The 25,235-nt window shown below is 43.3% G+C and overlaps 1 protein-coding gene across 2 annotated transcripts in view; it reads right to left on the bottom strand.

Moving 5' to 3' along the window:
* Window positions 1-25,235, bottom strand: part of NELL2 (neural EGFL like 2) — a 537,087-nt gene that overhangs the window by 347,097 nt on the left and 164,755 nt on the right. For both annotated transcript variants that reach the window (XM_029616870.1, XM_029616869.1), the window contains exons 4-5: window positions 2,160-2,333; window positions 1,948-2,044 (exon numbers count right to left, since the gene is read on the bottom strand). In XM_029616870.1, the coding sequence (XP_029472730.1) occupies window positions 1,948-2,044; window positions 2,160-2,333 (271 nt within the window). The remainder of the gene's footprint in view (window positions 1-1,947; window positions 2,045-2,159; window positions 2,334-25,235) is intronic.

Raw genomic sequence — 25,235 nt, forward strand, 5'->3', positions numbered from 1 at the left:
GCCATCCATAGCAGAAGTAAAGTTACACGGTAGGGGACCCCGGCGTGCACTTATGCGCAAAACTTCAGGTTACAGACCCGGAACACCCATGTCCCACCCAGACTCCAACCCCATCTGCCTCTTTTGTGACTTCCTGATTTGTGTGCGTACCGGGAGATTCGCACATACTCGGGTGCCTCTTAAATTTCACGAGGTGCGTGCTGGCCCGAGATATTCGCATATCTCCCTGCTATGGCATGCATATGGCTTTTAATATCTGCCTGAATAATATATTTGGATTTTTAGGTTCAGGATGGCAAATAAATAATATTTAAGTCTACGAGTGACTAATCTCTTGTGGGTCACTCTGTTGGCAGACCAGAGGGAGCTAATGGAGTATCTGTGGTGGCTCTGCTTCCTGCAAATCTTGAGCATTTATTTTTAAACTGTTCCAAATAATATTCCATGTAACTCCCAAACAGAATGCTGCTATCTAGCAAAACTTGAATTTCTGGAGATATTCACCTTTCAGAGCCTAAAACACACCGAGGTTAAGTCAACTTCTGTTTGATTAAATGTCATGATGAAAATATTTGGTATGGGACTGAAAAAGCAAGCAGTAGCATATGAATTTCTTTGTCCCAGGTGGTGTGATCCTCCATTAGCCACCGTTTGAATACCATGCAGTCACTATTTGCTTGCTGATGTCAGCAAGCCCAGCACCCAGATAGAAAAACAAATGTTTTCCCATTATTTTCTCCCGACTGGCTCCGTGTGTGGGCCAGGTGGAGCCTAAGTGAACTCCATCTTAAATAGACTAGAATTGTTCTGTGGCCAAAGGAATGTACTCTTATCAATTTCCTATCAGCAGTGAGATAAACTATCAGGGTCCCCATTCTATTCCAGAGGGTTAACAATTGAAACTTGTTTCACCTGAAAATCCCATACATGGGGCCAGAAGGAAGGGTTTAAAACATCAAAGAGACTCATCTTTTTTTTGTTACTACTGTAATGCTTCATTGTATCTACTAAATCTCTATGTTGTTCCTTTATATAAAAGTAACTGTTGCTCTGTTCTCAGTTTTGCTGTATATCGGTAGTGTTGTTTATGGTCTCTCTGATGGAAAACCAGTAAACATATTTAATACAAAGATTCTGTAGCCAATTCCTTTTTTCAAGGAATACAGTAGTTTGCTCATATGGAAATTTTTTCGAAGATCTCACATACCTATTTCATTTTATCTAGGTTTCCTTTATTTCTCATCACCATACCAGCTGTATTCCATGAATAAATTAAGGTCTTCTTGATATCTGTGATGCATAGCGTTCAGGTTTATGCTTACTACACACTAAATCAAACTTCATCCAGTAATCATTATATACTTTAGTCACAGTAACCACTGATTCAATAAATGTGTGTGACGGCTTCTGTGATCTTTCCTTATTTCTCTCGTACCACCACTGTGCAATCAAACTGTGTAAAGAACACTTTGGCAAAACACTCATTGGTATATTATAATATTTTCAAGTAAACAATTTAACCTCTGAGATCTAAAATTGACCTCCAGGGGGAAATTTTTGAAAGTTGTCTATGTGCATAAAACCAATTTTTATGAGCAAAAAATAGTTATACTACGATAGCCTGGGGCTCTGTGCGCATAAAAGCCCCTGCATAACGTTTAGGCTCCTGATTTTATGTGAACTGCAGAAAGGCATTCTGGGGGATTTGGAACTTAGGCATATACTTTTGGTTTTTTTTTTTAAAAGAATACGAGTAAGTTACCCCATGTAAGTTTCGCCCTCCATAGAGCAGATATAACTTTATGTGAAGTAATGTGTGTGCATTCTCAGCCAGTTACCTGAGGATTTTCAAAGCCAACCTATGTGCTTAAGTTCACTGCAGGTACAGTTTCCATGTAGACTTTACTGCTATGTGGGCTGTTTGAGAATTACCCCTATAAAGCTTACCTTGAAATAACCATGCGCGTTGTTCCTTTGGCCTACCCAAAACATTGTCCCTGAGGGTAAATCCATATATGGTTTTTCCACAACTCTTTCATAAATCCTACACAAATTAACAAAAAGAGTCATTATATCATGATTATCAAAGGTAAGCATAATTATCACTTGAGGTTGGGATGTTCTCATTGTTAGAGTATGAAGCATATGTTTTTACTTACTTATTGCAGTCCACATATAAAATCAAGTGGGAAGCACTAATAGCTAAGGAAAGTCTGTGCCATTTGTCATCTGCCAAAATGTAAGGAAACACTTCTGTATGAGACCGATGGCTTCCTGAGCGGTAATGCAATCTGATTTCATTTCGATGGCCACTGCTTTCCAGCTCCAAGTATCTACACCAGTAAAGAAGGAAATTGTTGCAGTCATAAAATATTGTCATGCTTTAAAGCAGGGGTAAGCACTCAGGGTTCTTCAGGGTGCCTAACCAGTCAGACTTTCAGGATACCCCGATTGAATGTGCAAGATATAGATTTGCATGCATACTGCCTTGACTGGATATAAATCTATCGCTTGCATAAGATATCATTAAAAACCAAACTGCTTAGGGGGTGCCCTCGAGGACTGATGTGCCCACCTTTACTGTATTTATTATAGTAAAGATACTGATTGCCAGACATAAAAGACTTTATACATCACTAGGAGGCAAAATATATAGGGAAAAATCAAATACTGTACATATTATCCTCAGTGTTAATAACGAACTGTTTATAAGAATTCCACCCAGAAAAATGGTTAAATTAGCACAAATCTGAAACTTGTGTGCAACAATGCTATCAGTAAGGCCTCAAACCATGCTTTGCATGCCCTTTCCCTGCATGCACCTTCATTGTGGAGGAAAGATGCCTCTCAACATCCAAAACCTTTGCTCTTTCCTAGTCTTCTATCCAGGTTCTAGGCCTACCGTTTCAAACTGATCTTTCCTAATTTTACAGTTTTCTACAGCTTGTATCCTTGCCCATGTCACTTTAATTATCTACCATTTAGTATACTCCATTCTGGGTATATTCTCTTTTATTTGTAGATAGAATCCATGCACTGAAACAGGGGAGAGGGTTAAAATACTGCTTTTATTGACTGTCTGCAGGGAAGGGATGCAGCAGTTGTTAGACAAAGGAGCCAGTGCACAAACCTATGTTGCATTAGCCACCCCACAATTAGCTCATATCAATGACCCATGTTAATAGCATGGAAATGAGTTCTGATTTAATTTACTAGCGTTAAGGTTAGCACGTTAATGAAGCCATTAACATAAAAACTTAAGTACACCTCACTGAAGTGTAGTTAAGTTTTGAACTTTAACAAGTCTGTGTTAGTTTTCATGTATTTTAACATTATTTTTACATAGTTTGCATTCATTAGCTTAGTATAGGTTTTTGCATTACAACTCTTGCAAGCTGTTAATGTGTAAACAAGATTGAGTGTGCTAACAGAATTTTCAATGTGTGCTAGCACTTGCTAATGCATTAGTTAATGCCTTGTGCCAAAGAAAGCCCAAAATACAAATAATGGGAAATATTAAGTCAATACAATCAAGATTCCCACCACAGTTAATTATTTTATTTATTTATATTCTGCTTTTCATACTTTTTTCAGCACTTCAAAGTGGATTACATTCAGGTACTGTAGGTATTTCCCTATACCCAGAGGGTTTACAATCTAAGGGCCTCATTTTCTAAGCTGCTCGCACGCGATAAGGGACCTTTCGCATGCGAAAAGTCCCTTATCGCGTGCGATACCAGGATGGGGGCGGAGTCGGGGTGGAGTCGGCCCCAGAAGAGGAGGAGTCGGGGCGTCACCGGGGCCGACTCTGCGCCAACGCCGCGGACAGCGAAAAGGTAAGGTCCTTTTCGCGTCCTATTTCGCTCCCAATAGCTACACCTCCTATGGTGGCGCTATTGGGTGCGAAACTGGCAGCGATCGCATGGCGACGGTGCGATCGCTGCCAGCTAGCGCAGGCCTGCCCCCCCCCCCCCCCCGTTTCGGCCCCCCGCCCCTCATTTCCTAAAGTATCGCAGGCCTGCGATACTTTAGAAAATGAGGTCCTAAGTTTGTAGCTGAGACATTGGAGGATAAAGTGACTTGCCCATGGTCACAAGGAGTGACGCAGGACTCAAATGCTGGTCTCCTGATTCGTAACCCACTGCTCTAAGCACTAGGCTACTCCTCCACTCCTTTACTCCTAATTTAGAAGTTTCTTTTGAATCTACTAAATTAGGATTGTTGGACTTCTTTTAAACCCCAGAGATCAAATAAATGAAAATCCTTAGCCTACTTAGTTTAAATGGTCCTTTTAATTTATTTTTTTTTTATATTTTTCTCTTTGCAATAAAAAAATTGTTTGTGAATCAAAGTGGCCAAAAAATATAAATCACTTAGCTGAATGTAGTCAATTCCTTCGATAATCCTGACATAGTGCCATGTTTCAAATTCTTCTTTGTCAGGGGGCAATTCAACTCATGTTTCAATAAGCACCTCCGTTAAGGTAATCCTTAACTCAAGGTCCAACAATCCTGATTTAGTGGATACAAATGACGCTTCTAAATTAAATTTGGTGTGAATCTGGATTGTATTAGCTAAAACATTAGCATTTCTTCCAAGGTAAGTGCTCTTAAGACCTTATCTTAGCATCTTGGTAGCGGATGCTGTCAGACCATGTAGGACTCCACAGGTAGAAACAGGTCTATGTTAGGAGAGGAAACTAGGTCATGGGAGTGATGGATTTTGTATTTTGCCACCCCTAGGCACTATCAGTGCAGATATTGTACCACCCATTTCCTTCCTTCACAGACCTCCAAACTCCTTTCCTCTAGTAAGCCTTTGATATTCCTATGGACTGTCAAATCAATTACATTCCAGGCCTGAACCTTCTGCCTTTATACACCTCAGGGGTCTCTCTGGCTACAGCGGTGCTATTATTATTGTATTATCGTTCGCTATTGTGTATGTTTGTTATTGTAAATTGCCTAGAGTCTTGTACACTTTGGCGATTCATACATTTTCATAAGCTGTAAACTGTATTAGAAGGCAGTGAGCTTGGGCCTGAGTTAATCAGTTGCTCGGCACTAGCAGGGCTTCTCCACCCACAAAGAAGCCCAGAACAGAGCAGGGACACTGTAAGTGCAGTGCTGCAGGCTAACTCTTTCCCCTTCTAGTGATGCCAGATCTGAATGCTGAGGTCTGTGTGTAAGGGAGGGGGTTCAGCTGGAGATAAAGGTTCAGAGGCCTTGCCTGAGGGAGGGAATGGGAAAAGAAATGGCCTGAAGGTGTGTTGTGTGTGTGTGTGTGTGTGTACGTGCATGCGGACCCAGACTAGAGGTCTTGGCAATACTGGAGACAATATTGGAGGTCTGCAGGATGGCGGGGAAGGGGAGGAGGGAGAGGGAAATTTGTAGCCTCCATAATTTTTCAAGTATAGGTACAGGCTTGTACACAAACACATTGATTGACAATCCAAAAATATGCATGTAGTCTTCTCCCATGACCTAACCTCACGGTACATTTCAAACCAGCGTACGGGAGCACATTGGCACGCATACGTCATCCCATGCCCAGGGACACGGCCATTTTATAACACATGCATACATTTGCACACATGTTATAAAATAGCCTGGCCGCGTGCACATGTGCCAAATTTTAGGAGGGTGTGCACCTCTTCTACCACATAAATCAGGGGATTTTAAAAGGAGCTCATGCTGATACCATTCCCAGTTTTACCACCTCTTCCCCAGTTCATCCAGTTAAGAGACAGGTCCTCCAAACCATCCTGGTTTAATAGCTTTAACTCCCCGCAGTTAGCCCAGACTCTTAAAATCCCAGAGATCTGCCTAATTTTCTTTATTTTTTAACTTACACTTCATGCACAGCAGAAGTAAAGTTACACGGTAAGAGATCTCGGTGCACGCTGGATCACCTAAATATTTAAACCACATCTCAGGTTTGCGGCCCGAAATGCCCATGCCTTACCGGGACCACACCCGCACCCTGCCCTTTTTTGAAAACTTCCGAAATGTGCGCACTCTTGGAGATAACGCGCATATTTTGGTGGCTTTTAAAATCTGCTCTGCCCAACTTATTCATGCATCCCTTAATTAATGCGCGCATTGGACTTTTAAAATTCACCTTAAAGTGTGGCACTATCAGTCATGGATTACGTAGAAACCGACACAATAATAATCTTACACAAGCTAAGAAGTCCCTTGCACTAGCATTTTTAAATTTACAAATTTGGAGCAGATTTTGCATTTTACAGCAGCTGTGCTTTTGGAAGGCCTGTCCAAAAATTGTGATAATTTCTTTCCTCATTCCCATAAAATATTTTGGAGTGAATTTCAAAACATTACGAGGTGAATTTTATAAGCCTGGCGGGTGCCAAAACCAAGATACATGTTTAAAAGCCATGTACAGGCGTATCTCCCGGTATGCACACAAGTGAGAAAGCCCAAAAAGGGGTGGGGGGTGAGTGTGGTCTGGGCAGGACATGGATATCCAGGACCTTAACACAAAATGGGGTAGATTTTAAAAGGTGCGCATGGGAGTAGATTTGTTCGCACAACCCGGCGTGAACAAATCTACTCCTGATTTTATAACATGTGCGTGATGCCGCGTGCATGTTATAAAATACAGGGTCGGCGTGCACAAGGCTGCACAAAATCGGCAGCCTGCGCGCACTGAGCCGCGCAGCCATCCTCCGTTCCCTCCGAGGCCGCTCCGAAATCGGAGCGGCCTCGGAGGGAACTTTCTTTCCGGCCCCCCCCCCCCACCTTCCCCTCCCTTCCCCTATCTAACTCACCCCCCAGCCCTAACTAATTCCCCCCCCCCTACCTTTATTTTACAAGTTACGCCTGCCTAAGGCAGGCGTAATTTGCACGCGCTGACCAGCTGCCGGCACGCCATGTTCCGGTCCGGGGGCTGTCCGGAGGCCGCGGCCATGCCCCCAGAATGCCCCCGATGATGCGCCGGCTGCGACACGCTCCCCCAGGAAAGCCCCGGGACTTATGCGCATCCTGGGGCTTGTGCGCACCGCCGAGCCTATGCAAGATAGGCTCGGTGCGCACAGGGGCTGGAAGAGGCAGCTTTTCGGGGGTTACGCGCATATCTTACGCACGTAACCCTTTGAAAATCTGCCCCAATGTGCGCATATTTATACACACAGGTGCATGCTGGGGTTAATTCCCATGTAAATTTACTACTGCTATGGATGGCATGTAAGTAAAAAAAACCCAAAAAACTAAGGCCTGGATTCACCATTCTATCGCAGAATGGTGAATCCGTGACATCTACACGCATGTCACGGGGTAGAGTTATGCACATTTAGTAATGTGCATGTTATAAAATACTTGAGTAGATCTGTTCACACCCATATACTTGCATTTATGCTGCCTCGTGCATTTGAAAGTTATTTATTTAAAATATTTCTGGTCTGTCTATATTAAATATAATGTGGACTACAATGCTAAGTGGATAAAAATATAAAATACAAAGTTATCCTCTTTATATAGTTACTTTCCTCCAAATGTATCCTTTGCATGTTTAGGTATAGAAAATCTTTCTTTTCTTCATCAGTCTAGCTAAGGTCTCAACGTTGCCAAACTTCTTCAGTTGCTTCTATCCAGTGCATTTACAATATCCCTATTCCTCTTATATTATTTACCAGTAGAAACATATTCAATAATGAGGTAAAAATATGTCTTTAAGAGGGAAATTTTGATACTGCCCAAGGTGCTTGCAGGCCCATGGATATGAGCTCCTTGTGGAGTTTCCCTTTGAAAATGTGGCTGTTATGCACACTGGGCCAGATTTTCAAAGCGGTACGCGCGTATCCCCCAAAACCTTGCCCGAAGTTCCCCCTGCACGCGCCGTGTGCAACGTGCGCACACAGTTGCACGTATATATCGGCTCGTGCCCATGGATGCGGCCATTTTAGAACACAAGTGCACATTATTCACATCGTAAAATAGCCTGCCGCGTGCACGTGTGTGCCAGTTTTTAAGTGGGTATGCGCATGTGCGTGCCAACGCCATTCCCAGATTTACCAGTTCATCCCCAGTTCACCCAGTTAAGAGATAGGTCCTCCCAACCTCCCCCTAGTTTAACAGCTTTCACTCCCCCCATTAGCTCCGACCCTTTAAACCCCATGGATCTGCCTAGTTTTCTTTAAATTTAACTTACATGTCATCCATAGCAGAAAACGTTATGCGGCAGGGGAACTCGGCGCACGCCAAGTCACCTCAGCATTTACGTGCACATCTCTGGTTCACGCCCTGAAATGGTCACGCCCCACCAAGACCATGCTCATGATCCCTTTTTGAAAACTGTTGAGATGTGCGCAGTCTGGGAGATATGTGCATATCACGGCTACTTTTAAAATCCGCTCGGCGAGCGTGTGCCAGACTTATTTGTGCATCCCCTAATTAATGCGTGTGCCAGCCTTTTAAAACTTCACCTCTATCTGAATAGTTTCACATAGTAACATAGTTAATGAAGGCTGCTATAGACCAAAATGGTCCATCCAGTCTACCCAGCAAGTTGCTGATGGTAATAATTGCTGCTCCGTGCAGGTGGCCCCCATGCAGAAATGTAAACTCTTTGGAAATTTGCTATAATTGAACTATGAGCAGTGAAAGTACCTGCATACTTTGCAACTATGTGGGCTAACCTGAAAATTGTCTCCTTGGCAGTCAGGGGACTAAAAGGAGGTTGGTGAAGCTTTGCATACAAGGATAAATTCACTAACCTAATAACTTTGGAATCAGAAGAGGCATTGTTAGAAAAATGCTTCCTGATGTGAAACTTCCCTGTCAAACTGGATACTCTCACTTTTCATGAAAAACCATTTACTATGAATGATAGTCACTGTAACAGATGTACAGATCCTGCCAAGGAAACTTAGGTAAGAAAGCAGAAGAGACAGCCCACAGCAGTTATAATACGTGTTGGCAAGAGGAAACTTTTGTGTTTTCTTGAGTCACTGCGATAGGGCACCAGGAAATAAAGCAAGGGCCAGATTCATTAACTGATTGATTTTAAAAAGAATGCGCGTGCGCCCATAAATGCACATATCGGCGCGCGAACGGAGATATGCTGCAATTGTATATCGTGGTCCCGAGTATGTGCGTATCATTTAAAATACCCCTCCTGTGCGTATGTGTGCATGCAATCTTGAGGTGGCTGAAGTAAATGTCCCACGCATATTTCCGTGAGGGTTCCAGCGGCTTTTACACGCGTATGCAGGCGGATTTTAAAAATATGCTCGTGCGAAGGAAAAAAAAAACAGTTTTTCTAATTAGCCTGCCATTTTGTCCAGTTAATACTGAGATCTTCAAGACCCCTCTGGTTCTTCACCCTGTAAAAACCCCCTTCACCCTCACACTGCGCTGAAAGCCCTAAAACACGAGACCTCCAGACTTGATCCTCAGCAGGATCAGCAGTAAAGTTACGTGGACCGCACGCCACCATAGTCAGCCTTTTTAGAATGTGGACCCACCCTGGAGCACCCATTCCAATTTCCACCCCTTTTTCTTGACGCGCAGACAAGTCTGTATGCGTGTACTTTTCATGGCTTCTTAAAATTTGTGTTGCTCACGCGTGGTCTGCATATGTGCGTCTATGGCCACTTTTGCATGAGCAACACTTTTAAAATCTACCTTTTAGGCTTTTCTCCTATTTTGAGTCATTGGGAAAAACCCTTAGTAAATCAGATACTAAATCTGAAATCCTTCTAGCTAAAGCCAGATGCAAGACATCTCCAATAAAGGGAGAGCAAAATAAAGACTGTGAGCCAGGGGCAGCTCAAGGCAATCTGCCGCCTGAGGTGAGGGACGAGATGGCACACCCTCACCCTGCCCCCTCTCGCTCCGTCCCCCCCCCCCCCCTCATGCAGCCCCTTCTCGCTCTTCCCCCCCCCCCCCCCCCACTTACCCTGCCTCCCATCCCTCCTCCCTTCTCCACGCTGCCATCCTGGCCTCCGGCTGTGGCAGCATCATCCCCCCTTTCTCCTCTGACATCGTCATAGTCCTCCCTCCTCCATGCCACCGGCCTGGTCTCCATCAGCGGTGGCATCGTCCCTCCTCCAAGCCGTAGGCCTGGTCTGCATCAGCGGTGGCATAGTCCCTCCTCCAAGCTGTAGGCCTGGTCTCTGGAGGGCATGGCAGCAGCCCTCCTCCCTCATCTACGCTGACGGCCTGGCCTCCGGCAGTAGTGGCAGCCCACGGCATCGACCCTCTTTTCCCAACGCCGCCAGCCTGGGTTTGCAGTCGTGGCAGGAACAGGCAGGGTGAGACAGACGCCACAGTGGTGCTCTGAGAGGGGCAATTCATGCTGCCTCAAAATTCTGCCGCCTGAAGCAGTCGCCTTACCCTCCCTCGTTATAGAACCGCCCCTGCTGTGAGTTGTCAGAGGCAGAGAGGGAGTCTGGGCATGGTCCTGGGCAGAACCGACTTCAAATCTAAAGGAATGTGGACTAGAAGAAGAAGCAGAAACTTTACCAGTCTGCCTTTAGAGGAACCAGGATTGCTGTGAGCCCAACCTTCAAACCTAACTGTGGTACGGTATTTACATGCAGAAGTGTAAATGCAAAGATTAATACTAGCATTTTATAAACTGTGTAGCAGGCGTGGCACAGTTTATCAAATACCATGTATTTATTCTTTGAAAGTAAGTGCTTAAGTTTCAGTGTGTGTGATTATTTCAAATACAAGAAAATGCATATCTTTTTAACTTATTTTAGAAACATAAGAACATAAGAACATGCCTTGCTGGGTCAGACCAAGAGTCCATCAAGCCCAGCATCCTGTTTCCAACAGTGGCCAATCCAGGCCATAAGAACCATAAGCAGTGAATGGACTTCTCCAAGAACTTATCCAAACCTTTTTTGAACCCAGCTACACTAACTGCACTAACCACATCCTCTGGCAACAAATTCCAGAGCTTAATTGTGCATTGAGTGAAAAAGAATTTTCTCCGATTAGTCTTAAATGTGCTACTTGCTAACTTCATGGAGTGCCCCCTAGTCCTTTTATTATCCGAAAGTGTAAATAACCGTTTTTCATCTATTCTTTCAAGACCTCTCATGATCTTAAAGACCTCTATCATATCCCTCTTCAGCCGTCTCTTCTCCAAGCTTAACAGCCCTAACCTCTTCTGCCTTTCCTCATAGGGGAGCTGTTCCATCCCCTTTATCATCAAAGAATATGGAAATCGGAATCAAAAGGTTACCAATAATGGCCCTGAACTCAGCGGTCAGAGTAACAGATATGTAACGCCATAGCCGCGATTGTTCTGTTTAAATGGAAACCGATATGATTTGATATTTTTTTCAAAAATGCCGGTATATAAAATTCCAAATAAATAAATAAATAAATAAAGTGTGAGAGCTTGCTGGGCAGACTGGATGGGCCTATTGGTCTTCTTCGGCTGTCATTTCTATGTTTCTATGTAATATGAATGACTATCATAAAGCACAGGTATGAGCACACTAAGGGATGCTTTATAACCTCAGCTTTGTGCTGGAAGTTTTAATCATCAGTCATTCAAGATTTGGACATAGATATGCCAATACTATTTTCCCAACTGAAGAACGTAGCACTTGCAAATCCTGGGATTTTACTAAGGGATCCAGACTGTTAGTGAGAAAATCTATTTTTTTAATGGAAGTCTTTATAGCTTGACCAAGCCCAGCTATTAACTCTCACAATGTGCCCAAAGTCACTACTACCGGCTTAATGGGAGAGATAATAACATAGTAACAAATTAGTTGACTGTGGAAAATAAAAACAATTAGCTCATCCAGTCCCACAGCCACTAGTTTCCTACGGCGGCTCAAGGGAATATTCAGCAGAAAGAGTTATAAAATTCTATGACATTTCTGAAAGTCTGCACAAGTATGAGGTGCATTTGCATGATTTTTCATATATTTGCATATTAAATGCTATTTCCACCTGTACCAGCCACCTCCTCTGCAGTTTGAGTCCTTGGTGGCAGCCGGCAGGACTTAGGCTGTGGCTGGAATCAAGGTGCAAGCTGGAACTTGGAGACAGAGGCTGGAGATAAAGACTGGATATGAAGGCAAGGCAGGGCTAGATAGTGATACTGAGGCAGTGCAGGGCTGGAGACTAAAGGCAAAGCAAGGCTGGAGACTGAGGCTTGGCAGGACTGAATACTGAAGCAGGGCAGGACTGGAGACAAGGGCTGGGCACATGTGGAATTAGGCTAGACAGGCTGACCAGACTGGGACAAGGCAAGGCACTGGCAGTACAGGGAACAGATACCAGGGTCAGGACTAGGCCAGACAAGGATGAGACAAGACAGGGCAAGACAGAACAAAACAAGGAACACAGAGACCTGAAGGCAACAGTTCAGAAGGCCTGTAAGCCCCTAAGCATAAGGCCTGGAGGCCAGACAGGGAGATACTAGGAGGCCCAGAGGCCGCAGGCTAGGCAAGACAGAGCTAAATGTCCAGAGGCCACCAGACTAGGCAAGACAGAACTGGAAGGCCCAGCAGCCACCGAACTAGGTAAGACAGAGCTAGAATGCCCAGAAGCCATCGGACTAGGCAAGACAGGCTGGAAGGCCCAGAAGCAACAGGACTAGGCAAGACTGAGCTAGAAGACCCGTAGGCCACAGAGCATTACAAGGTAGAACAGGATCTTGCAGGGAATAGAATAGACTCGACAACAAGGCATCAGGTATTGCAAGAGGCAGGGCTAAATAGGTCAAGCTCTGCTGAGTCTTGAGCCCATGGAGACCATGGCTGGGGCTCTATGGGGACCTCTGGTGGCAGAGCCTGAATAGCAGGCTGGATCATAAACAAGTTTCTTGTGTAGAGTGTAACAATATGCTAGGAGTGTAGACATGTAGACAATCTGTCAAGTAAGAAGGAATATTTTGATGAAGGGTCCTGGAAATCAAGACCAATACTTTAAACTTATCTTGGACTGACACTGGATGCCAAAGAAGGTTGAGATTTGGGTGAATATGATCAAATGAAGCAAAACCTGTTATTCCACAGGCAACTATAATCATAGGTTTAAAAAGTCCCTTTACTATTGGCTCATACTGTAATAGTTCAAATATTCCCACATTATATTCACCATGAGACACAACCACTTCTGGCTCTGGCTGAATACTATTACCTGACATTTCAATTGAGGATTAGTCCTTATGCTCTTCTGAAATGTCATGCTAGTCATCTGCAGCAGTCCTTTTCTCTCTTTCTTAAAGCCAAACCTTTCTCAGACACTCAAATATCAATCATCACAGAAAATGTCCACAAAACAATGGCCATACTGATGTACTCTCTGGCAGGAGCAACCATCATCAACCCCCACCCCCCCTCCCCAAGGGGCTCTTCCCCACCCTTTCAAATCTCTGCAAGGGTAATACTTTGTTCAGAAAGGGTCTAGGGTGTCCATCACATTGTAAACAGACAGTAGTGAATGCAGGGACCAAGTGAGGCTGTAACCATGTGCTCACAGGCCCTAACCCTAGTATCTCTGTGTTTTCATGGGGAGAGGCCTGAAAGCCCACTCAGGGGGTGGGATGGGGGCTGTGAATGTTATGCTCACAGGCTGACTCAGTCCTTTACTCACTACACAGGCTGACACAGTCCCTGTACTTCCATTTGCAGCACAGCCAAAGCCCTTGTCTTCCTAGATTGATAGAGAAGGGGTTTGATTTCAGAAGGCTGTGGGAAGGCCCATGGACCTCAGCTTACTTGTTGGGATTAAAGGGGAAGTGGGGAAGGGTTGGAGGACAGGAAATCACTGGTTCCAAATTTTGCCTGTTCTAGTTTTAGGCCTAGTGTGCCTGTGCCAGGCACAGGCACACTAGGCTTCTTGCAAAGAGTAAACAGATTTAACTGGGAAGCCTAAAAACCCAGCATTGCAATAGTCCAGACTAGAACTATCTAAGACCTGGGTCACTGCAACTAAGGCCTTCTGAGAAAGAAAAGCTTACAATTCTTGAAGAAGCCTAAGAAATAATGATATTTTCTTGCCCGCCACAAAAATCTGCTTGTTGAAGGTCACATGAGCATAAAAAATGGTCAAACAAGGGAAACATTTCCCCAACCAAATTTGCATGCGCCGAGCCCAAGAGGAGCCCCGATGGCTTTCCCCGTTCCATCCATGGCCGCTCCGAAATGGAAGTGGCCTTGGAGGGAACTTTTTTTTTCAATCCCCCCCACCTTTCCCTCCCTTCCCCTATCTAACCCACCCCCCAGCCCTAACTAATTCCCCCCTACTTTTTTTTCAGGCGTTACGCTTGCCCAAGACAAGTTACACCCGAGGCAGGTGTAACTTGCGCGGGCCGGCCAGCTGCTGGCACGCCATGGCCCGGCACAGGCTGCTGTACTGGATCACTCGGGACTGCCCCCGGACTGCCGCCACACCCCTGGCCCTGCCCCCGGGTCGCCCATTTTGGAAAGCTTCGGGACATATGCGCGTCCCAGGGCTTGCGCATGCCGCCGAGCTTATGCATAATAGGCTCGGCGCGCGCAGGGATAGGTTTTCGGGGGTTACGCACATAACCCTTTGAAAATCTACCCCTTAGTTTCTTGACTTCTCGACAGGGATGAAAATGCATAGGAATAAACACTCCGCCCAATCCACAGGAGAAATCTATTACACTATCTATAGTACAAACTGTATTAGAAAATTCCCCAAAAAACAAACTGATCTGTTATAGGGGGAAATTTTTATTGCTTTATGGCCTGTAAATTAAATGGAAGAGAAGCGGAATAATTCAGGTAATTTTAATATTGTTCACAAGAAAAATCCATGCACCCTGAAGAATGGACATATGTGGCCTCAAAAGCTTGTGTACTTCAAAATCTTATTTGCTGCTCCTTTGAAGGTATCACAACCTACAAATCCAGATTTCTCCATCACCAAGTCATCTGCTAAAACTGTACTATAGCCTGAAAAAAAGTAAACCATCATATCTTTACCAAATTATTTATTCTCTGGAATGCAATTTCTCACTTATATACTCTAGTGTTGTAAATATAATAATTCCAGTGCATAATATTTAATTTGCCTTGAACACTGGTTCAGATTTAGCATAAAATGGAGCAAAACTTTTTCCAAATCAGAGACTCTGATAGAGCTAGAATTAACATGCTATGGATACCATATAAATGAAACAAATGCATATTAAATGTACTCAGATGCAGGGTGACTACCACAAAAATTAATTTGTTCTCCTTGCTTTCACTAATAGTTCATGGTAGGTTAAATTATTAAAGCATTAAGCATGGTTCAGCAACCATAACTACGACATTTTATAATCAGCTTGTTTTACTCTATTCTATATAACCCCATTGCTTTTGTGTGCATGCACTTTCTTAATGAAATAAAACCATCTCTTCTTAGTATCTTAAGTAGTTGAAACGGATCATGATTCAGTCATCTAAATAAAAAAAAGCTCTGAAGAGAAAATTAAAAAGATGATAATAGATTGAGCTGAATACTAAGGGTGAAATTAGTTCTTCAAACCTTAGTAATGTTTGCATCTAGCTCTTTGAAATGACTGCTATTTATAAAATATAATATAACATTAACTCAAGGTATAACATTCCGGCAACATTTTCAAATATGCAGCACAAGTATGTGCACTGCACTCTAAAGATTTGTCATCTTCAAATATGGGATACGCTGCAACAAACAATACCTTTATAAGGTTTAAAATCTTATGTTAAAGCAAGCATTTCCATAAACAAAATAGAACACATATTTTTTAGAAATAAATTTTTGAAACAAGAAATAAGTTGATGGGCACGAAAATATAAAATTATTCAAATGCTTTACTAGCAGATGAGTAAACCTGAAGATACGGGCTTGAAGTTAACATAGAAACCTAGAGTATGCAATTGGATTAGTGGCAATGCTGTGCACTATCATGTGGATGTCTGGGCTAAACTTCCAAGCTCCCTAGGCTGAAAGAGATGGGGATGCTATGGTGGTAGCATTCATAGCTCCCAGTTGTAACAGTCTCAGTCCTTGTGAAATTTCAATACCTATTGAATCAACTTAGGGTCCATGGGCCACAGTTTTTTGCCCCAGCTAAGGAGGACTGTCACTGGCTGAGTTAGAAGAGGATTTTAACTAGTGGGAGTTGCAAATGAAGGTTCACTGAACTGTAACTCTAAAAAGGCCAATTCTGATTGAGCTGGAAGCCCAAAATGGCAGGAGAACTGCTGGGCCAAGAAAAGAAAAAGAAAGAAACAGAAAATATGACAGCAAGGATCTTATGTTTGGTTTTTCCTTTGTACTATATTTGTACTATATTCCAGATAAATCTTAATCTTAAAAAGTAATTATGTTCGTTGTGAAATGTTTGTTCTATTCAACTGTATGTTGCTACTGAGGGGTTCAAAGAGGTTGGTCCAGCTATGTTGGGACATACCAGGACATACCTTGAGGTTTTATATTTCCCATCATACTGAATGCCCCTACGTTATCTGGCTAAGTGATGAGCTGGAAAAAATGTATCCAGATAGGTTGGGGCATTCTGGAGGCAATTCCAGGCAGGCCAAACGTATCCAGCTGAGGGGGTCATTTTCTATCCCTATCGAGTCAGGACCAGAAGAGGAGGAGTGGGGGGGCGGCGTCGGGGCGGACGCGTCGGAAACTTCGCTGGCGGCGATAAGGTAAGACCTGTTATCGCCGCCAGTAGCATGCCCAATAGCACCACTTTTCATGTTGGCGCTATTGGGTGCGAAAGCCGGCAGCGATAACACCGCGGTGGTGCGATCACTGCCGGCTTTCGCAAGCCCGCCCCCCGTTACCGCGGGATTCAATAAGAGGTGCGGCATTAGAAAATCCAGGCCTAAGTTAGCTGAATAATGCAAATATTCAATGCCATCCAGTTATCTGGATAAGTTTAGATCTGCCTGAATTAATAGGTAAACAGTTTGTAGGTGGATATGATTGTTCAGGAGGAGGGTCAAGGGGGAAGGGGGTTGAGATTGTCACTTGGCTGTGAGTGTTTGAGAAGTACTTTTAATTAAATTGGACAGAGCCTATAAACAAATTTAAAAAACGTTCATATTTATCTAGCCGAGATGTACACACCAAAACATTTCATTTTGGTTTGGTTCTTCATTTCAGGGGTGAGGGGATTTGTTTTTTAGTTCATTTTAATGTTTATTTCAGTTTGATGAACCAAAATAAACATTAATGCCTGCTCAAAACAACAACAAAAATGAGGCCTCCAATGGGGCTGCTGACATTCCCAGATCCTCCATGGGCCTCTCCCACCCCACCTGCCCTCCCACCCCTACCCACCCCTTCCTCGCCACCCGCGTCACCTTAAAAATGATGCTGACCAACCCTGAGACTGGTACCAAGCGTGATATCAAAATGGTGCCAGTTTCAGGGCCTGCCAGCACCATTTAAAAGAGATGCCAGTGTTACTGGGGATTTCTCCTGCCTCTTTCTTGCTGGAAAACCCCAAACAAAAAAGGTAAATGGGGGCCAGTGAGGTCCCTGGCTGATTTGTGGGAGCTGGGAGGTGGGGACAGAAAGAGGGAGGGAATAGGGAGGCCCTAGCTGGGCTTGGATCAGCCCAGTCAGGTAGGCCCAGATCACATCTTATTGTGGCAGGTGGGGGGATTGGAGCCACCTGGGGAGGCTCCAGGAGGACCCAGGCAGCAGTACAAGATTTATTAGAAACAAGCCAAAAATACCCCAAAACCTTTTTCCAAACTGAAGAGCCTTAACCTCTTCCCTTCTTTTTGTTGTTTTTCCTCACCTCTTCTCCTTGCTTTCTCCTTTGACTTCTTCCTATCTTCTTGATGCTCTGTCTCCTCTTTGCTCACCTTTCCTCCTTTCTGTTGTTCCTTCTCACAACCCTGTCTCTCCCTGACTCACCCCATTCTCATGTTTGCTGCTCTCTCTCCTTTTCCTCCTCTCTCAGCCAACTCCCCCTTGCCTGTCTGTTCAGAACAATAACTTGAGAATCTGGCTGCTTTCTCCCACCTTTCCCTGTCTGATTGATTCTTCAAAGCAAAGTAAAACCAATCAGCTGCAGGAGTCAGAAAATAAGCAACAGACTGTTCTGTCTGCTGATCTTGATCTGCATGAAAGAGAATTATTCCTGTCCCACTGGCCCCCCTACCCCTCAGAAGTTACCATACTGTTGTAATGCATGACTTGCACAGCCCATCGCACTGGCCTTGATTGTTATACACTGTAGGCTTAATGTTGAAAGCACATTTAGGGTTGGATAGCTGAATAAGTAGGACTTATGCTGCTATCTAGAGTTCCACTGAAAATCAACAGCCACTAGATATCCAGATAAGTCACTTATCTGGATATCTTTGAGTCGACCAATTTGTGGGCAGTCAGTGGGCAGATCTGGGTGGCGCTACTCATCCAGTTAACTTAACCGGATAAGTAACAATATCCATTCATTTTTTATTTTTATTTTTTTAAAGCTTTTTCATATAATTACAACATACAAAGATTCTGTTGTAGTATTAGAGATAGTGAAATTATCAATACCAACATATTAAGGCAATAGTTTCTCTTATCTACTAATCTTTTAAGGAAAAAAGGGAGAGCAAGTGCAATTGAGCAGATATATAGGCAATACAAACAATTAAGAACATAAGAGTCATCAGAATGCTTCATCTCTCTTCTGAGTCCTGGACAGGTTCTTCTTGGGAGTGCTGACCAAAAACAAACGAAGTTGCTGTGGTTCAAGAAAGATATACTTGAAATTTAAATAATTCAAAACACACTTGCAGGGATATTTCAAGAGAAAAGTGGCCCCCCCTAGCCAAGACCTCCGAGCGCATACTTAGGAATTTCTTCCTTCTCTCCTGAGAAATTTTGGATAAATCCGGATAGATCCATATTTTCCCTCAATGAAACTGTACCATACGATTCCGCATAAACAGACGTAACACCGTGTCCCAGTCAGATGGCAATGCAAAGGACACTAACAACGCCGCTCTAGATGAAATTGTAGTATCAATCGATGACTCCAAAACTTCTGTCAGGTTTAATGATTTTTCAGGCAAATCCTTCCTTGTAATATCTTCCTTTAAAGGCAAATAGAATATCCTTGTTATCACAAGCAGCACCTCAGTTGATACTTTCAAAACTTGAATTAGGTAATTTTTAAACATCTCATATGCTGAGATCAATTTCACTTGAGGGAAATTAAGTACGCGAAGATTTAGAAATTTCAGACCATTTTCAAAATTTTCCAGCTTCTTTAAATTCACAGCTTCCGATGGAACAAAATTATGCTGGAGAGACTCCACGATATCAACACAAGTTTCCAACTGCATCAACTTGGTGTTAAATGAAGATATTTTATTCTCAACATTTTCAAAGCGCAAATTTGATTCTAAGGTAATTTCAGTCAATTTCAACACCACAGTTTCCAGTGATTTTATAGCTGACCACAAAGATTCCAGTGTGATCTCGGGTGGCCTGGACAGGGGAGTCAGATCATAAATCTTGGGCTCCACTTCTTCCACCACTGTTTGACTCGTCCCCCTCCTCCCCAGGTTACAAACTCCTTCCAATTTAGCGAGGTTCCCAGTTGTAATTTCGAGAGAGGGCCTTCTTAACAGTAAAAACTCCTTTTTACCTGATGTAGTCTCTGCTTGAATCTCATGTTATAGGTTTATTTCTTCTACTTCTCTGAAAACTGCTATTGCAGCAAACTTTTTCACAAGTTGGGGTGGGGAGGGGGTGCTCAGTGTGCCGGGGCTTAAGGATATTGATTCAGCCAGTAGTGCCGACACCCACTCCGTGTCGGCATCTACAGCGACTCTCTCTTCCGGCATTTCTTCTGATGTCGGCGCAAAAAAGGGCAAGGGAGAAGATGTAGACATCTCCCTCAATTTTGCCTTGCATTTGGTATGAGGCATTTTTTAAGGCAATTATTTTAGAAGCAAGCAGAGAGAGCCTTTTGCACGTCTGTCTCAAATGGCGGCCATCTTGCTCTCTCAACAATATTCATTCTTATATGGTTAAGAAAATCAGATAAGTTAGATCAGGCATAGATCTGATCTAACGTAGCCAGATTGAACTTATCCAGCTAAGTAAGTAGCACCTTAACCGCAGATATTCAGCGGCATAGCCATGTCACTGAATATCCCTTGCAACTTAGCTGGATAAATCAAATCCGGCTAAGTTACTTACCCGGCCAGCGCTGAATATCGGGCCTTGTATATAAGTCATAATGTTGTAACTATTGCAAATAAAGGCTTATTCCGCCTCAGGTTTCATTTGAACACCATAATTGAGTCAAAATGCGGAACTACATGTGTTTGTGCCTGCATGGTCTCAGATGATATGAACAGTCTGCAAGTTAGATGGTCACAGTGAAGACCAGGATGCAGCATTGACCAATAAGTCCATTGCAGAAGGTACTGAGTAGGAACTAGCAGGTTTGCTCAGAAGGCTATCTCTTTCTACCCAAGTGTGGGTGTCCCTACAATATTTTCACCACTGGTCTGTGGCTCTCTGAGATGGTTGATCCAGAGTGTCATGGACAGTGCCAGCTCTAGGGCAAATTATTGATAATGCATTCCCACCTCCCCCTCTCGTGCCCCAGATTAACATTCATGATGTAATTTTCTATAAACTCTTACCCCCCCACTTCACACAATCTGCCACCAGCAATCATCCCCCCCCCCCCCCCCAAGATCTGACCCTAGCAGATTTGGCTGCTGCTACTCCTAGAAGCCATAAGGCAAAGACAGAAAAATATTTAGAAAACAGGTTCCAGCTACATATTTTCAGGATCTGGGGAATGTTTTCCTTTTATTTTCCCTTTTTTGTCTTTTTGCCTTTTTCCTTTTTTTCTTTGGCTTATTTTGGAATTTTGTTTTTTTAGATTGCTCTTTTTTATCTACATTTTCACATTTCCCTTTTCTTGGGGTTTTTTCTCCTTCCTGCCAGGCATTAACACTACCTTTTTCTATTTTTTTTTTTTTACGTGACCATCAAGATAGAGAGGTAGATTGACACAGTGAGTAATATCACCAATACTGCAAATGGAAACAGTAGATTGTAAACTAGGAACAATGCACAAACAAATTTAACAGCAGAAACAATTGTTCTAATGTATTTTAAAAATGTTTGCACATGATGTCCAGATATTACACACAGTGATCTGGCCCTTTAGCCATAAAAGAACATCCTAGCACCACTTGGTGCCTTGTTTACTATGGCTGGCTTACCTGCCAGCCTAGAAGCACATCTCACATGGAACTTAGCTACCAAACTAGCCTGACTGAGCACCTGAGGAGAAACAAAATAAATCCACAATTAAGCTTGCCTCTTTAGCAGCAATAATTACAGCAGTAACATCTTAACCAACATCATCCAACAGAATGGCAAACTGTAACTTTCTTGGGTGCCTTCCTCTCTCTCAAGATAGACGTATGAGACTTTTTCAATCTCATAATATTAAGACAGGCTTAAAAACCATGGCAGGAGCACATCATATCATACTGGCCTCTTTCAGTATGTTGTGCTCTCTAGGCCCTCCTTTTTTCTTTTTCTCTGGGGCCCTTATTCTGTTTCTAAAGCAGGCTTGTTTTTAAAATGGAAACCCACTAAGCAAACAATTTATTAGGATATGGCTATTAAACCCAGGCTCTTAGCTTGAAACTGATGCCCTCCTTCACAAATCTGGATGGTTCTGTCTCAATAGATGGATTTGCATGATAAAATTACTGCACTGAAATGGATATATCATTTTTCCAAAGTGCATAGTAGGGTGCATCAGCCAGGATAGTTGATATTAGGTGGAGCAAATCAGAAAGCAATAACATTAGTAGACCATTCAATGCTGATAGAGTTGCTCCAAGTAATCAGACATTTATTTTGATTCTGTGGCCTCTCCAGTTGTACCTCTATGAGGTCGATATTCAGTACCACTTAGCTGGATAAGTAAGTGGTGACAGCTGAATATCTGGCCACGTTTAGTGGCTGTCACTTATCTGACTAAGTGATGGGTAGGAAATGAGCATTTCAGAGAGACGTTACTTATGCAGTTAACTTAGCCAGATGAGTAGTGATATTTAAACGTATCTAGTTAAGTTAACCAGATAAGTTAGACCTGCTCAATAACAGGTCTAAAGTAAGTTAGCAGGGTAAGACTTATCAGGCTAGCTAGTAATAACTAAAGGGATATTCAGCTGCATAGCCATGCTGCTGAATATCCAATGTAAGTTAGCTGGATAAGTCTTACTTACATGGATTTTTTTTTTTTTTTTAATATCGAGTCCTATTAGTTTAAGGGGTTTTTTTTGTTTTTTTTAATGAATTTCCTTTTAACTTAATAGATTATAAACCTATTGTGTGTGTTGTTACCATAAAAGATTACAGAGATCATCATCTACATTTTTGCATGTTTTTATTTTTCTTCCTAAGAGTTCTCCAAAATTCTATCATCTAGCTCCTATTGGCATATAGTGTTATCAAATTATCTAGCTGTTTCAATCAATGGATTTTTAGCCATCTGCCAGTTCAGTCCTAAAAACACTATATACAAACAAATATACTCCCATGGTAGCAGATAAAGACCAAGTGGCCCATCAAGTCTTCCCATTTATTCTTCTTTACCTTGCTATGCATACTGTATATCCCAGCTGCCAGCCATACAGCATGACTGTGTGGAAGATATCACTCCTTATATAGGATAGTTTTTATCATCTTCCTCATTTGTAATCTACCAACTTGGGTAGATGAAAATACAAGAATCCCCCTCTCTCCCACCATTTAGTTCAGACCTGGCACCCTTCCCTACAAAGCTTTGTAATAGCTTGGCTGTTACCTGAACATCTGTGCCCCTAATTCCCCTGCATAGATTGCTAGAAAGCCTGGTTACATGGCTGCCTGCTTTTCCACTAAGATAATCAGACTGCAAGCATTGAATCAAGCTGTAAGTTAAAAAATGTGAAACATTCTTCCAATTCCAATCCTTGTACATCATTTTCTGTAGCATTTTGCAAAATGTATGACCTTTATCTCAATGGTATGAAATCATCAAATTTTACAGTAAAGTAAGTTATTGAAATTATGGCATAATGGTAGGCATATAGTACATGCTGAAACTGGGACCAGATCTATTCTAATTAGCTCAGAACATTTCATACCTACATACATTTTGGGGACAGGGTGCTAAAATGTATTGAAGAACATAATTTTATTTATTTATTTAGATATTTTATATACTGTCATTCCATTTATAGAATACTTATAACACAATTAACAGACAAATATGGGTTAATTAAAGAGGTGGTATTCAAAGGCAGGCATTTATCTATCAAATCTATCAAATCTAATACATATAAATATTGATCTGGTACATAAGGCAGAGAGTTCGGATAATGAAAATACGAAGTAATGGTTTTCACGTTTTAGTCAGCGAGATGTTTTGCGATTCTTGCATTCTATCATTTGATTTATTCCTTATTTAATTTTTTTTCTTTTGTCCTTGTTTTTGTGGTTCTGTATATTCTGATGTCTCTAAGTTAAGTTCTTTGCGTTCCTGAACAGCCATGTTTTTAATTCATTTTTTAAATCTCTTTCTGTCTAGTAACACCTCAGGCATAGAATTCCAGAGATTTGGACCCGCTATGGAAAGCACTCCATCTCTTATTTGCATCAGATGTGTGCTCTTTATTGTGGGAATAGACAATAGTCCTTTGTTTTGAGAAGTTAGGGGTAGATTTTATAAAGTGAGCGCACGCATCCATATGCGCGCACTTCCCTGTGCTCACACATGGGCGTGACGATTTTATAACATGCGTGTGCTGGCATGTGCACATTATAAAATATGTGGGTCGTGTGCAGATGAGCACCAGATTTTATAATCCACACTCATAGGTGTGGGGGGGTGGGGGGCGCGTGCAAGAGGTAGGACTTCTGCAGTTTCCATGTGGTGACGCATTCCGGCCTTCCCCAGTTTCCTCCCAGTCCGCTCCAATTAAGAAGTGGACTGGGAGGGAACTTCCCTACCCCCCCTACCTAACCTCCCTTCCCCTTCCCCTCCACTCCCAACCCCCTAAACCCTATCTTTTTCTTTTTCTTTCTGGCAGCCGGATCTTCGGGACAGCGAACAATGGCGCTGTACCGGCCCGAACCCCCCCCCCCCCCCCCCACCCAGAGCACGCCCCCCCGGCCCGCCCCTTCAAAAAGCCCAGCACTTGTGCATGCACAGGGCTTTATGTGCATCTGTGCCTTTCGAAAACTGTCTCAGCATGCGCAATGCCCGGCCACGCGCGTAAAGCATGGATTTTATGCGAGCAGGGCGTTTAAAATCCAAGCTTTAGTGTTCATTGAGGATTGTAAGGTTGTAGTGTCACTCCTAGTAAGCCGGTGTTATTGTTGTGACTGATGTTGAATATTATTGTTAATACTTTATAGTAGATTCTGGATTGTACTGGTAGCCAATGTAGTGATATCAGCACCGGGGTAATGTAATCATATCTCCTGGATCCTAGTAATAATTTTGCTGCAGCATTTTGCAATAGTTGTAGTCAGGGCCAGTGGATGGGGATTATGTGCACTAGGCACCTTCAGCCTTGAGCTGCCCCCGGTCATGCCAACACCCTCCCGCCCCTACCCTGGTCGCAACCCTGACTCCTACCTCCGGGGGCAGGGACCACTTACTGCTGCTCCCCCACCCCCTGCACTGCCCCCCCAAATTTAAATTTTAAAAAAATCCTCCATCTTCCCGACCCTTCCCAAGACTCATGAAAACCCCTGGTGGTCCAGCTGGGCACCCAGGAGTGATCTGCCATTCCCGGGCTGTCGGCTGCCACTAACTAAAATGGTGCCGCTGGCATTTAGCCCCTACCATGTGACAGTGGCTACAGGTGCCATTAGCCGGTGCCTGTCACATGGTAGGGGCAATGGACGGCCTGCACCATTTTATTTTTTTCATGGAAGGGCTAAAAGCCACTAGCGCCATTTTAGTTAATGGCAGCCGATGACCCGGGAGCAGCAGATCACTCCCAGGCCCCCCCACCGGACCACTAGGGGTTTTCGTGAGTCTTTGGGGGGGTTTGGGAGGGTGGCGTGATGGGGAGGGGGGGGGAAGGCAGGGTGAGGCGGGGGCTGGGCAGAATTTTGAAAGGGCAATTTTTGATGTTTCAAAATTCTGCCACCTGAAGCGGCCACCTCACCCTGCCTCATTGGCTCGCGAATGGCAGCGGTGCCCCCTAATGGTTGGCTCCCTAGTCCCGGGCCTAGTTCTTCTACCTG

The sequence above is a fragment of the Rhinatrema bivittatum genome, chromosome 9, assembly GCF_901001135.1.
Source record: "Rhinatrema bivittatum chromosome 9, aRhiBiv1.1, whole genome shotgun sequence".
Taxonomy (NCBI): Eukaryota; Metazoa; Chordata; class Amphibia; order Gymnophiona; family Rhinatrematidae; genus Rhinatrema; species Rhinatrema bivittatum.